Here is a 16,238-nt window from a genome sequence, read left to right as displayed (position 1 = left end):
TGAAATCATATGCCCTGTACGGCTCAATTTGCCGAATTATGATAGTTTTGCCTTACTTGTATCTGAATTTCCAACAGGATTATAGTAACCTACCACAGTGTTTGAGATATTGCATAAGTAATTTTAGTACGATCTAAATGACAGATGCTGAAGTGAAATTGAATCTGTAAAACTGTTTAAAACCCCAGTGTTTAGGATCCCAGGATTAGTTGACTTTCCTATTTACTTAACATACAGTAAAAATGTTTTTCTCATGGTTTATAGTTGAAGGCTTAAAAATGTAACTTTTTTTTTTTTTTTAATACTCAGGAAATATACAGAGATTGCCTCCTATGATTTCTTCCATGCCATGCTTCTCTATTCTTGCACTCCCTCATCTGAGTTAGGGCTCTTTCCTCTGAATTCCTGAGAATTCTGTGCTTATCTTTGTCAAAAGCACCATTATGCTATATTGTAATCATTTTTTTCTTTTTCTTATTTAACTTCTCCACTCGATAGTGGGCCTCTTGCTCTCAGAGACCATATTTTACTCAATTTTATATTCTTGTTCTTAGACGTGTACCTGGCATTCCACTGGTGCCCAATATATGTTTGTTCTAGGCATTAGGAATTCCGCAGTAAACAAAATTAGACAAACCTCAAATAATGAATTTTCTAATATGTAGTATTTGTTGGAAGTCACTGTAGGGAATAGAAATAATTACTAAGACATAGTTCCTATCCTTATGTTTATAATACTTAGTGGTTTCTATTCCTCATTATGGTTATTATTACTTTACAAATATATATTTTATATATGTGTGTGTGTGTATATATAGAGAGAGAGATGTCTACTTTATATTTAGCTGTATTTGACAGATCTTCACATTGTCTAGACATTTGCAGAAACTAAGCAATTCCAACTTTTATTTATTCACTTAATAAATATATACCGAACACTCATTATGAGCCTGGACCTGTTCTAAGAGGTGGGAATAAAGAAAGATTAGTCAAATTATTATCCTTATGATCTCTCTTGAGTTCTAATACTAAATTTTATCTTGTCTTGAGAGATAATACTTAATCCTAAATTAGTTCTCTGAGTCTTTAACTTACTGGAGGAAGGAAAGAGATAAAGCTTGAATGTCCTATCGTATTCCTAGGACAGTCCTCTGTTTATTTGGAAAAATAAGACTCCTCCCAAGTCCTTACATAAATAGATATGAAGAGAGATTTCTTTATGCAAATTTAACATTAGAGAAAATGTTGCAGCATTGAGGACCCGTAAAGGAGATCAAACTTGTATTAGAAAGGAAAAAAAAAAACCCCACAAATTAACAATTAGGCTTTCATTTAGATTTTGAGTTCATTGTAAAACAAGGTTGCTTTCAATTTCGTTTGTGACTATATTGTGCTTTGGCCCTGAGAGCACACCAAAAAGATATACAATAAAAGTGTCACTGTATTAATTTTGGGGGGTAAATTTTGCCAGTATCTTTAAAGTTTGTGCCATTTGGTCTTGCTCTATTGAAGCTTTAAGAAGAGAATAAACAAAATTTTTCTTCTTTTCAGGAAATCCTACCTTGAGTATAAGGGGTCCTCACCTCCTCCTCGCTTAGCATCCATTCTGGCCTTCATCCTCCAACTCTTCAAGGAAACTAACACAGACTTTTATGAAGTCGAACTACTCCTCCCTGGCATTTTAAAATGCTTGGTGTTAGTCAGTGAACCACAAGGTTAGTTTGTTTGTAAGGTTAATTTTGTTACCATTTTCTTTTCACAAGTTAAGAAACTACTGTTTCCCATCAGTTTAATGGATAGTTAAAAAATGTATGTGATTCTTTTATATTTCTTGATATGGGTCATGGTTAAAGAATAAACTCCAGCTAGGAGCTCAGGTTAGGTATGATAAAATGGTTACAAAGTGAGATGTTTTTGGTCCATTTTAGTTTTGGCTTTTTTTCCTCCTTGAGGCAAATAGTTTATTTAAGGGCTACTTCCTTTGATTAGATTTGTTAACCTCTCAAAGAATATTTGTTCAATCTGACCTCACTATTAAAGGCAATTTGTTAAATATCAAGTAATGAGAGGTCATCATACTTTTTTTATTCAGGTTTTTGGTGAAATATCTAAGCTGATTTTTGGGGCAAACTGGTAGGGGTCCTTTGATTCTATTCCTTTTGTTTTCAGTCTCATCAACCTTACTTCTAGTGATTGCTTTAAAATAACATTTATTGGCGGCCTGGCATAATGGCTCATACCTGTAATCCCAGCACTTTGGGATAGAGCTCTTAGGTCAGAACAAATCTCAATCACTGACCTCAAAGGAGCCTGAATTTGATATGATTAGTCCTTAAAGCAATTTATGCCCCAGGGTATTACTAAAAACATTAAAGCAATCACCCAGAAATTAATTAGCAGAGCTTAACAGCTGAGTGTGATCAGGGAAAGGGACAGTCAAAGAGAGTCCTGCCAAAACCATTGTCTTCACATGGAGACTGTGGGCATACCCGAGGTTACACCACCTCAGAAGCAACATCTAAGGCAGTGAGAGGGCAAGAGGAGGAGTAGACTTCATTATTTGAAAAGCACAATTTTCACCAAAAAATTACAGGACTTGCAAAGAAACAGACACGTACAATCCATATACTGAGAAGAAAAGCAGGCAACATAAACTGCCAGTGACAACAGTCAGATATTGTCTTTAATAGACAAAGACTTCAAAGTAACTATTATAAATATATTCATAGAACTAAAGGAATGTGTAATAAATGAAGAAAAGGAAAGTTTGGTGACAATAGGGAAAGAAGTTTTATGAAAAGAACCAAATGGAAATTTTGGAGTTAAAGTTCAATAGCTGAGTTAAAAATTTCACCAGAGGGACTCATTAGTGGATTAGAACTGGCAGAAGAAAGAATTAGCAAACTTGAACATAGATCAATATAGATAATACAATCTAAAGCACAGAGGAAAAAAAAATGAAGAAAATGAACAGAGCTGTTGAGAAATGTGGAACACCATTAAGTTCACCATGTATATAACAGGTGAACCAGGAGAAAGCAGAAAAAATTGAAAATAAAATATAAGTAAATAAGTATATATATAAAATATATATTTTTTTGAGACGGAGTCTCACTCTGTCCCCCAGGCTGGAGTGCAATGGCGCGATACCGGCTCACTGCAAGCTGTGCCTCCTGGGTTCACGCCATTCTCCTGCCTCAGCCTCCCAAGTAGCTGGGACTATAGGTGCCCGCCACCACGCCCAGCTAATTTTTTTGTATTTTCAGTAGAGATGGGGTTTCACCATGTTAGCCAGGATGGTCTTGATCTGACCTCATGATCCGCCCGCCTCGGGCTCCCAAAGTGCTGGGATTACAGGGGTGAGCCACCACGCCCAACCTAAAATAATACATAATGTCTAAAATTTTTTCAAGTTTATTCAAGAATATTAACTTACACATTCAGGAAGTTCAGCTAACTCCAGGTAAGGTAAATGCAAAAAGATCCACAAACAGATACATCATAGTAAAGATGCCAAAAGCTAAAGGCCAAGAGAAAATCTTGGAAGTAGCCAGAGAAAAGTGACTCGTCCTCTATGAGAAACTCTGGTAACATTAACAGCTGACTTCTCAGAGGAAATAGTGGGGGCCAGAGACAGTGGGATGACATTCAGAGGATTTAAAGCAGGAGGGTAGAGGGGGATCTGTCAACCAAGAATCTTTTTTTAGCAAAGCTGCCTTTCAAAACCGAAGGTGACATTCTTAAATAAATTAAAACTGAGAGAATTTGTTGCTAACAGACCCACCTTTTAACAAAATGCTAAAGGAATTTTTTCAGACTGAGACTGACCCCAGGCAGTAATTCGGATCCACATACACACAAAAGAATTCTAGTAAAGATTATCATATTATTATTAAGACAGTATAAATGCACATTTTTTCACTTTTATTCTCTTAACTGGTTTTTAAAAAGCGTTTGTATAAAATGATATTGTTGAGCCTATAACATATAGAAATATAGTTACCAATAATAATACAAAGAAGGTGGTGAGAGCAAAACAGTATTAGGCTAAGGAAAGGACTCCACATGGCAACTCAAATACCCAGAAATAAATGAAAAAAAAAAAAAAAAAAAAAAAGGTATAAATAAGAAGGTTAATACGGGATTAGTGTTCCATATCCAAAATGCTTGGGAACAGAAGTGTTTTGTGTATCACATTCTTTTGGATTTTTGAATATTTGCGTATGTATTATGAGGTATCTTAGCAGCAGGACTCAAGTCTAAACATGAAATTCATTTATGTTTCATATACACCTTAAACATGTAGCCTGAAGGTAGTTTTTTACAATATTTATAAATTGTATATGCAGCCTGTCACATGAAGTCAGGTGTGGAATTTTCCACTTATGGCATCATGTCAGCTGTCAAATACTTTCAGATTTTGAAGCATTTGGAATTTTGGATCTTTGGATTATGAATGCTGGACCTATATAGCAGAAGTTAAGATATGTATTTGCTGTTCTCTCTTTTCTTAGCTTCTTTGAAAGACATAAATTTATATAAAGTAAAAATTACAACAGTATATTTTTAACTTTTGACATTTGTAGATATTATATAATAGGTATAACAATACCACAAAAAAGGAGAGAAAGAAATAGAGCTATGCAGTGCATAGCATTTATGTTTCTGTATTAGTATAAATTTGAAGCTCTGATAAGGTATATATGGTTAGCTTAGAGTGACCACAAAGGAAATAGTTCAAAAATAATTAATAATGAAATAGGCTGATGCCCCAATTAAAAGACACAGACTGGCAAATTGAATAAAGAGTCAAGACTCTTCGGTGTGCTGTATTCAAGAGACCCATCTCATGTGCAAAGGCTCAAAATAAAGGGATTAAGGAAGATTTACCAAGCAAATGGAGAGCCAAAAAAAATATCGGGGGTTGCAATCCTAGTCTCTGATAAAAAAGAGTTTAAACCAACAAAGATCAAAAGAGACAAAGAAGACCATTACATAGTGGTTAAGGGATCAATGCAACAGGAAGAGCTAACTATCCTAAATATGTATGCACCCAATACAGGAGCACCCAGATTCATAAAGCAAGTTCTTAGAGACCTACAAAGAGACTTAAGACTCCCACACAATAATAGTGGGAGACTTTAACACCCCACTGTCAGACACCCCACTGTCAATATTAGATCAATGAGACAGAAAATTAACAAGGATATCCAGGACTTGGACTCAGCTCTGGACCAAGCAGACCTAAGAGACGTCTATAGAACTCTCCACCCCAGATCAGCAGAATATACATTCTTGTCAGCACCACATTGCACTTATTCTAAAACTGACCACATAATTGGGAGTAAAACACTCCTCAGCAAATGTGAAACAGAAATCACAGCAACCTGTCTCTCAGACCACAGTGCGATCCAATTAGAATTCAAGATTAAGAAACTCACTCAAAACTGCAAAACTACATGGAAACTGAACAAGCTGTTCCTGAATGACTACTGGGTAAATAACAAAATGAAGCCAGAAATAAAGATGTTCTTTGAAACCAATGAGTACAAACACACAATGTACCAGAATCTCTGGGACACATTTAAAGCAGTGTGTAGAGGGAAATTTATAACACTAAATGCCCACAAGATAAAGCAGAAAGATCTAAAATCGACACCCTAACATCACAATTAAAAGAACTAGAGAAGCAAGAGCGAACAAATTCAAAGCTAGCAGAAGACAAGAAATAACTAAGATCAGAGCAGAAATGAAGGAGATAGAGAAACAAAAAAACCTTCAAAAAAATCAGTGAATCCAGCCAGGAGCTGGTTTTTTGAAAAGATCAACAAAATAGATCGCCAGCCAAACTAAGAAGAAAAGAGAGAAGAATCAAATAGACACAATAAAAAATGATAAAGGGGTTATCATCACCAATCCCACAGAAATCCAAACTATGATCAGAGAATACTATAAACACCTCTACGCAAATAAACTAGAAAATCTAGAAGAGATGGATAAATTCCTGGACACATACACCCTCCCAAGACTAAACCAGGAAGAAGTTGAATCTCTGAATAGACCAATAACAGGTACTGAAATTGAGGGAGTAATTAATAGCCTACCAACCAAAAAAACCCCAGGACCAGACGGATTCACAGCCGATTTCTACCAGAGTTACAAAGAGGAGCTGGAAACATTCTTTCTGAAACTATTCCGATCAATAGAAAAAGAGGGAATCCTCCCTAATTCATTTTATGAGGCCGTCATCATCCTGATACTAAAACCTGGCAAAGACACAACAAAAAAAGGAAATATTAGGCCAGTATCCCTGATGAACACCAATGCAAAAATCCTCAATAAAATACCGGCAAACCGAATCCAGCAGCACATCAAAAAGCTTATCCACCACGATCAAGTTGGCTTCATCCCTGGGTTGCAAGGCTGGTCGAACATAAGCAAATCAGTAAACATAATCCATCACGTAAACAGAACCAACAAGAAAAACCATATGATTATCTCCACAGATGCAGAAAAGGCCTGCAACAAAATTCAACAGTACTTCGTACTAAAAACTCAATAAACTAGGTATTGATGGAATGTATCTCAAAATAATAAGAGCTATTTATGACAAACCCACAGCCAATATTATACTGAAGAGACAAAACTGGAAGCATTCCCTTTGAAAACTGGTGCAAGATAAGGATGCCCTTTCTCATCACTCCTCTTCAACACAGTATTGGAAGTTCTGGCCGGGGCAGTTAGGCAAGAGAAAGCAATAAAGCGCATTCAGTTAGGAAAAGAGGGAGTCAAATTGTCTCTGTTTGCAGATGACGTGATTATATATTTAGAAAACCCCATCGTCTCAGCCCAAAATCTCCTTAAGCTGATAAGCCTCTTCAGCAAAGTCTCAGGATATAAAATCAATGTGTGCAAAAATCACAAGCATTCCTCTACACCAATAACAGACAAACAGCCAAATCATGAGTTAACTCCCATTCACAATTTCTACAGAGAGAATAAAATACCTAGGAATACAACTTACAAGGGATGTGAAGGACCTCCTCAAGGAGAACTACAAACCACTGCTCAATGAAATAAAATAAAAGAGAGCACAAACAAATGGAAGAACATTCCATACTCACGGATAGGAGGAATCAGTATTGTGAAAATGGCCATACTCCCCAGAGTAATTTATAGATTCAATGCTATTCCCATCAAGCTACCACTGACTTTCTTCACAGAATTGGAAAAAAAACTATTTTAAATTTCATATGGAACCAAAAAAATGTGCGCATCGCTGAGATAATCCTAACCAAAAAGAACAAAGCAGGAGGCATCATGCTACCTAACTTCAAACAATGCTACAAGGCTACAGTAACCAAAACAGCATGGTACTGCTTCCAAAATAGATACATAGACCAATGGAACAGAACAGAGGCCTCAGAAATAACATCACACATCTACAACCATCTGATCTTTGATAGACCTGACAGAAAGAAACAATGAGAAAAGGATTCCCTATTTTATAAATGGTGCTGGGAAAACTGGCTAACCATATTCAGAAAACTGAAACTGGATTCCTTCCTTACACCTTATACAAAAATTAACTCAAGATGGATTAAAGACTTAAACATAAGACCTAAAACCATAAAAACCCTACAGTAAAATCTAGGCAATATCATTCAGGACGTGGGGATGGGCAAAGACTTCATGACTAAAACACCAAAAGCAATGGCAACAAAAGCCAAAATATATAAATGGGATCTAATTAAACTAAAGAGCTTCTGCATAGCAAAAGAAACTATCAGCAGAGTGAACAGGCAACCTACAAAATGGGAGAAAATTTTTGTAATCTATCCATCTGACAAAGGGCTAATATCCAGAATCTACGAAGAACTTAAACAAATTTACAAGAAAAAAACAAACAACCTGTCAAAAAATGGGCGAAGGATATGAACAGACACTTCTCAAAAGAAGACATTTATGTAGCCAACAAACTTAAGGAAAAAATATTATCACTGTTCATTAGAGAAATGCAAATCAAAACCACAATGAGATACCATCTCACACCAGTTAGAATGGCGATCATTAAAAAGTCAGGAAACAACAGATGCTGGAGAGGATGTGGAGAAATAGGAACACTTTTACACTGTCGGTGGGAGTGTAAATTAGGTCAACCGTTGTGGAAGACAGTGTGGTGACTCCTCAAGGATCTAGAACTAGAAATACCATTTGACCCAACAATCTCATTGCTAGGTATATACCCAAAGGATTATAAATGATTCTACTAAAAAGACACATACACACATATGTTTGTTGCAGCACTGTTCACAACAGCAAAGTCTTGGAACCAACCCAAATGCCCATCAATGATAGACTGAATAAAGAAAATGTGACACATATACACTGTGGAATACTATGCAGCCATAAAAGAGGATGAGTTCATGTCCTTTGCAGGGACACGGATGAAACTGGAAACCATCATTCTCAGCAAACTAACACAAGAAGAGAAAAACACCACATGTTCTCACTCACAAGTGGGAGTTGAACAGTGAGTACACATGGACACAGGGAGGGAAACATCACACACCGGGGCCTGTCGGGAGGTGGTGGACTGGGGGAGGGAGAGCATTAGGAGATATACCTAATGTAAATGACAAGTTAATGGGTTCAGCAAACCAACTTAGCATATGTATACATATGTAACAAACCTGCACATTGTGCACATGTACCCCAGAACTTAAAGTATAATAATAATAATTTTAAAATCATTAAAGATTTGAAAGGCTACATTAAAAAAAATTCACTTAACGCAATAAGAAAACAGTAAAGAAACAAACACATGAGTCATTAAGAAAACAAAAAGTAAGAATGCTGATGTAAATCAAACTATATCAAAAATAATACTGTGTGAAAGGATTGACCAGTCCAATGAAAAGGCAGAGATGATCACAGTGGATTTTTTAAAAAAACAAGATCTACCTATATGGTATTTACAGGAAACAGTATAGATTCACAGATATAAACAGATTGAAAGTAAAAAGATGGGAAAAGATAGTTATGCAAACAGCAACCACAGAAAGCTTAAGTGACTATACTAATAGCTCCATAAGAATTACTAATTTATGTGGAATTACAGGGGACCCAGAATAGCCAAATCAATCTTGGCAAAAGAAGAGGAAAGCTGGAAAACGCATACTTCTCGATTTTAAAACATGTTACAAGGCAACAGTAATCAAGACAATGTGATAGTGGCATAAAGATAGATATGTAGGTCAATAGAATAGAATTGAGCGTTCAGAGATAAACTCATGTTTATGGTCAATTGGGGTTTTTTTGTTTGTTGACAAGAGTGCCAAGACAATTTAATAGAGGAAAAGTAGTCTTTTCAACAAATTTTGCTAGGTCAAATAGATAGCCACATGCAAAAGAATGAAGTTCGACCCTTGTTTCATACCACATACGAAAACTAACCTAAAGTGAATCATAGACCTTAGTGTCAGAGCTAAAATTGTAAAAGTCATAGAAGAAAATATAGGAGTAAAATCTTCATGACCTTGGATTTGGCAATGGATTCTTAGCTATGACACTGAAAGCATGAACCACAAAAGAAGAAAGAGATAAATTGGACTTAATCAAACATTAGGATCTTTTGTGTTTCAAAGGACACTATTAAGAAAGTGAAAAGACAACCCACAAAATGGGAAAAAATACTTGTAAATTGTATGTGATGATAAGGAGTGTGCATCTGTAATATATAAAGAACTCTTAAGAATAAGTAACAAATAACTGAATTTAAAAATTGGCAATGAATCTGAATAGACATTTCTACAAAGAAAATAAACAAATGACTAATAAGCACCAGAAAAGGTGTTCAACATCATTAGTCACTAGGGAAATGCATATCAAAACTACACTGAGATATCACTTCATACCCACAAGGTTGGCTATAATGAGGAAATCGGACAATGAAAAAGATTGAGGACAATGTGGAGAAATTGGAACTCTCATTTAATGCCCCTGGAAATGTAAAATCATGTTGCTACTTTGGATAATAGTCCGGTAGTTCCTCAAGTGGTTAAGCATGGAGTTACTGTATGACCCAGCAATTTCACCCCTAGAAATACGTATATATTTAAGATAAGTGAACACATAAGTCCACACAGAAACTTGTAAATTAATTTTTATAGCAGTACTGTTTATTATAGCCAAAAAGTAGAATATTTATGATTTGATGGATCAATTTAAAAATTTTGATACATTTATACAATGGAATATTGTTTGGCTATAAAAAAGCATGAAATATTGAAACATGCTATAACATTGATGAATATTGAAAACATCATTCTAAGTGAAAGAAGCCAGTCACAAAAGTCATATATTATTTCATTTATATGAAATATCCAGAATAGTTAAATCTGTGGAGACGGGGCTGGGCATGGTGGCTCATGTCTGTAATTCCAGCACTTTGGGAGGCTGAGGTGGGTGGATCACTTGAGGTCAGGAGTTCGAGATCTGCCTTGCCAATATGGTGAAACCACATCTCTTCTAAAAATACAAAATTAGTCGTACATGGTGGCATGCGCTTTTAATCCCAGTTACTCGGGAGGCTGAGGTAGGAGAATTGCTTGAACCCGGGAGGCAGAGGTTGCAGTGAGCTGAGGTTGTGGCATCGCACTCCAGTCTGGGCAACAGAAGGAAAGTCCGTCACAAAAAAAAAAAAAAAGTTAAAAAAAAAAAAGGTCTGTAGAGACAGAAAGTAGGTTAGTGATTGCTTAGAAGGACTCAGGATAGCTAAAGAGTATGGAATTTCAAGATATTGAAAATAGTATAAAATTGTGATGATGGTTGTACAAGTCTGAATATACTAAAAACCATCGAACAGTATACTTTAAATGGGTAAATTGTATAGTATGTGAATTATATGATAATAAAGCTCTTCTTTTAACAAATAAAAAGGCCAGGTGTGGCTCACACATGTAATCCCAGTGCTTTGGGAGGCCAAGGTGGGAGGATCACTTGAGACTAGGAGTTCAAGGCCAGCTTGGGCAACATAGCAAGACTCCATCTCTACAAAAAGCTTTTTAAAAAAAAATAGCCAGGAGTGGTGGCACGCACCTGTAGTCCTAGCTACTTGAGAGGCTGAGGTGGGAGGATTGCTTGAGCCCAGGAGATGGAAGTTAGAGTGAGCTATTATCACACCACTTCTCTAGCTGGGATGATAGAGCAAGACTCTATTTCTTTAAAAAAAAAAAAAAAGAAAAAAAAAATACTCATTTTTTTTTTAAAGGTAGTTCAGTTAAAGCAAAAATAAACTGCATCTAAAATGAGAAGTTATTTTAAAAAGTTGTAAAAAGTTTTCAAGTAAAAGGCAAGGATGCTGTATGTTCCTTAGCCACTAGCCTCATTGCATGGAAAACATTCTCTACTACCTAATATTAATTAAGTTGATGTTCATCATATATTTTGTGTTCCTGCTATAATGGGTTACAGTTTCTGAACATTTTTTTATTCTTGGAAAAAGCACTTTTTTCTCTGGTTTCTTATATTTAATGTGTCAAAAACAACATAAGAATTTAGTAGCATTCAGAGCATATTGGGTTTTCGACATCCTTTCTTGGTATTTTTGCATTATTTTTGTGTACAAGCACACAATTTTAAAGGATTTGGTTAAATATTTAAAGAATGTAAGTATTCTTTTTATGCTTTGTTATCCTTTGAAAGGAAGATAGCATCACAAACAACATTTTTGCATACACATTTGACTAATTTTAAGTAAAAAGAAATTGTTCATGGTATCTAGTTTGCTACTTATACGTTTGTGAGGGGGTGGGAGGAATATGCTTATGAATTTTTAAAAAATCAATCTGCTTGTCTGTAAATCAGCTGAATTTTTAAAGGCGTTCTTTTGTCGGTATGTTACTGTTTGTAGGATTAGGATGGTGTAATGTTTTTGAATATGGGCACCTTTCTAAGAGAAAAATAGATTTAAAAAAACTTTTAAACTTTTATATTTTCTTAAAATGGAAGATAGGTATACTTTAGAATAAAATAAAAACTTAGAACTATTTCATTTTGAAAAATAGAAAAAGGATGTACATACTTTAAGAAAACAACATATTTTTCTAAATCAAGAGCGTTCATAAAATTGAGGATCCAGATGGTCAATTCAGACACAGTGCGTAATGCTATAATTTTTCCTTCTAGTTAAAAGGCTGGCCACAGAGAACCTGCAATACATGGTAAAAGCCTGCCAAGTGGGGTCAGAAGAAGAACCTTCCGCCCAGCTGACTTCTGTGTTTAGGTAACTGGAAAATATGCCAACTGGCAAGGAGACTATTGCCAGCCATTTGACAGCCAACATGTTTTTTAAATAACTAATTATCCAAAACATAATGTGTTACTACTTGTTTATAGTATTTCAATTATTGTATTTGTGGCAGTAGCTTTGTTACATTGTGATGTTTTATTGAAAAATAAAAGTGCCAGTGAAAAAGATAAGTGAAGGGACTTAAAATTACCTGTGAATTTAGTAAGAAAGAATCTTGCATGAACAGTCATGTGTCTCTTAATGATAGGGATAAGTTCTGAGAAATGTATAGTTAGCCAATTTCATCACTGTGTGACCCTCAAATAGAGTGTACTTATACAACAAACCTAGTGTGTCTTAGCCCACTATGCACCTAGACTATATGGTATGGCCTAATGGTCCTAGACTACAGATCAGTATAACGTGTCACTGCACTGAATACTGTAGGCAGTTGTAACACAGTAGTAAATATTTGTGTATCTAAATGTATCCAAACATAAAAGGTAGAGTAAAAATGCAGTATTTTAATCTTCTTATACTGAACCACCATTGTATATGCTATCTGTCACTGACTGAAATGTCATTACCTGGCCCTAGACTGGGTTTGAGAGGGTAAAGTGGGAAATGTGAGTCGTGATGACGAGTACACAGGCCGTCAGACCTTGCCAAACATGTTCCTCAGGATTGTAGAAGTACATGTCACTGCTTTTCTGACTTGCTTTAAGATACTAAGAGTAGCTCCAGAAAGCTCTGTTATGTTTAGTTTGTGAAGCATGGACTTTATAGAAGTAGATCTATTGTTCATAAGAATAACAGTGCAACTTGAGGCATATTTCCTTTTTCTTCCCTCTCTTGTTCCCTTTAGAGTCTTGTGCTATTAGGGCAGTATGTTTTTGTATTTCTTTCTGAAGATTTCTACCAGTTTACCTTTATTATTCCTATGTCTGTCCTACCACTACCATGATAAATAATTTGTGTTCGTTTCCTTCATTCTATGTTGGTCTTTGGTACCTCCATTTTTCTCATCACATAATTAGTGCCTATCAAGTGTTTATAGTTTATTTAAATTGTGATCACTCAGTAACAGTGATTTGTGAAAATTGTGAAGCCCTAGGAGGGGAGAAAAGGATTTTATATGATCAAAGATTGAATGTTTTCTATAATTTACTAAGCTAGGTGGCTTTTATTTTGTTGATTGGTAGTGGAGGGTAGAGGTTTTAAGGCTAAAACATAGAATTTTTATTTATAAAGACCTTCTATGAGTCTAAAGTCTTTTGTTCAGTTAAGGAACATAAAAATATATTAGGAGTAACTTGCTTTCCTCATAAAAATATTGTTTGATTTATGTAGAGCTACAAAGAACTAAAAAGTAACTAGGAAATCTGACTTTTTTCTTTTACTGTCTCCCATATCCTTTCCACTCAGATTTCTCTGTGTAGAATATTGCAAAAAAGTCCTGGGATTAGATTTTTACCCCTTTTTCTCAACTCTTCCCTTCGCCGCTCCTCCCACAGTGCTTTCACTCTGGTCGTGGCTCAACTTAAAGAAGCCAGTTCAATTCTTTATTTTAAAGTGTTTTAAATAGTTCTCATACTGCATCCAGATTGTTACAATAATCTTATATGAAATGATCTTTGTTATGTTCAGTTCATAGTTGATTGTCATGTAGATACCAGCACAAGGAATTGCCCCAGGAGTAATCCTAAATATACCTGTTTTATTTTCAGGCAGTTTATCCAGGATTATGGTATGAGGTACTATTATCAGGTTTACAGCATTTTAGAAACAGTAGCAACATTGGACCAGCAGGTTGTCATCCACTTGATTTCTACCCTCACTCAATCTCTGAAGGATTCAGAGCAGAAATGGGGCCTTGGCAGGAATATAGCACAAAGGTATGTTTGATAATTTAATTACATTTGGTTGGGGGGGGGCAGTGATTATAAAATCTATATTTCATCTTATAGAAATGATTTATTTTCTTATTCCCCAAAATTTGGGTGTGTTCTTTTGGGATGAAAAACGTTTCAGTACTGTGATTGTTATCAGTTTTACAAAGTGTGAATAGTAGTAGCATGGCTTATCAACAAACTTAGCAAAATCAATTACATACAATTGCATGTTTTTCCTTTCAAAGTGACCACTTTAGAAAGCTGTATATTTCAGCACTGCTGCTGTTGCTCGAAACGCATTTCCGTGTTCCTCATTGGAAAGTGGACCTCATAGCCTTGGATGTCTTGTTTTTTTAATGAAATTTATGATGGCAAATCATAACCCTTTGAGGGATGCTTGATTTATTTAGTCAGCTGTATCATATGTCTAGTGAATAAGTGACCCTGTTAGACAATATAGGTTTTGGTCAAAAATAGGAAATAAGACTTTTTTTTATAGGCTCATAACTCAACTGAAAATAGTGCTGGACTATTTAGAGTCTCAACATTGTGGGAATAAGCCTATATTTATTTCTTAAAGAAATTGTTTTAGAGTAGTCAGTACTCACAGTGGAATTTTTATGTCCTAAAGGTTATTAAAGAATCAAAATACAGTTATGTGTTGCTTAATGACAGGGATAGGTTCTAAGAAATGTGTAGTTAGGCAATTTCATCATTTGTGAACATCAAATAGAGTATATTTACACAAACCTAGATGGAATAGCCTACCACACACCTAGGCGATGTGGTGTGGCCTATTGCTCCTAGGCTACCAACTTGTATAACATGTTACTGTACTAAATACTACAGACAGTTGTCACATGATGGTAAGTATTTGTGTATCTAAATATATGAAAAGGTAGAAAAGGTACAGTAATTATATGGTAGCAAAGATTTTAAAGTGATACACCTATATAGGGCACTTAACAGTGAGTGGAGCTTGCAGGACTGGTAGTTGCTCTGGGTGAGTCGGTGAGTGAGCGGTGGTAAATGTGAAGGCCTAGGTCATTACTGTACATTATTGTAGTAGACTTTATAAACAATACACTTAGAGTACATTAAAGTTATTTTTAAAATTTTTAATTTTTCAATAATACATTAACCTTAGCTTACTCTTTTTTACCTTTTAAACTTTTTCTTTAACTTTTTTACTCTTGTAAAAATACTTAGCTTAACATACACGTTGTATAGCTGTACAAAAATATTTTCTTTCTTTATATTCTTGAATGCCTTTTTTCTATTTTTAAATTATTTTTTATTTTTAAACTATTTTGTAAAAAATGAAGACACACACGCATTAGCCTGAGCCTACACAGGGTCAGTATGATCAACATCACTGTCTTCCACCTCTACATCTTATTTCACTGGAAGGTCTTCAGGACCAGTAACACACATGGAGCTGTCATCTCCTTTTAAGGAGGCCTTCTTCTGGAATACCTCCTGAAGGACCTGCCTGAGTCTGTTTTACGGTTATCTTTTATTTTTATAAGTATAAAGAAGAGTACACTCTAAAATAACAATAAAAAGTAAAGTATAGTAAATACATAAACTAAACCAGTAACATGATTGTTTCTTATTATCAAGTATTATATACTGTGTACAATTGTGTGTGCTAGACTTTTATATGACTGACAGTACAGTAGGTTTGTTCACACCTGCATCACCACAAACACATGAGAAAGGCATTACACTAAGACATTACAATGGCTACAGCATCACCAGGCATTAGGAATTTTTTAGTACCATTATAATCTTAATGGGACCCATCATTGACCAGAATGCAGCCCATCATTTACCAAAATGTTGCTAATGCAGTGCATGACTATAATCATATGCATGTGTCTGTGTATATGTATCTATACAAATACACAGTCTAATGAATATGCATATTCCAATTTTTAGATGAAAATTTTTTATTAAACAATGTCATATATGAGATCTTTCTTGGAGACATGACTATATTGACTATAGCTTTAGCGAACTAATGGAATCCAGTTTTTCAGTACAGTAAATGA

General features: G+C 35.2%; 1 protein-coding gene across 2 annotated transcripts in view; it reads left to right on the top strand.

Moving 5' to 3' along the window:
* Nucleotides 1–16,238, top strand: part of MMS22L (MMS22 like, DNA repair protein) — a 140,664-nt gene that overhangs the window by 119,003 nt on the left and 5,423 nt on the right. For both annotated transcript variants that reach the window (XM_008007528.3, XM_008007529.3), the window contains exons 22-24: nt 1,552–1,715; nt 12,190–12,286; nt 14,020–14,187. In XM_008007528.3, the coding sequence (XP_008005719.3) occupies nt 1,552–1,715; nt 12,190–12,286; nt 14,020–14,187 (429 nt within the window). The remainder of the gene's footprint in view (nt 1–1,551; nt 1,716–12,189; nt 12,287–14,019; nt 14,188–16,238) is intronic.

The sequence above is a fragment of the Chlorocebus sabaeus genome, chromosome 13, assembly GCF_047675955.1.
Source record: "Chlorocebus sabaeus isolate Y175 chromosome 13, mChlSab1.0.hap1, whole genome shotgun sequence".
In the NCBI taxonomy this organism is placed as follows: domain Eukaryota; kingdom Metazoa; phylum Chordata; class Mammalia; order Primates; family Cercopithecidae; genus Chlorocebus; species Chlorocebus sabaeus.
This window is presented reverse-complemented; position numbering and strand designations above follow the sequence as displayed.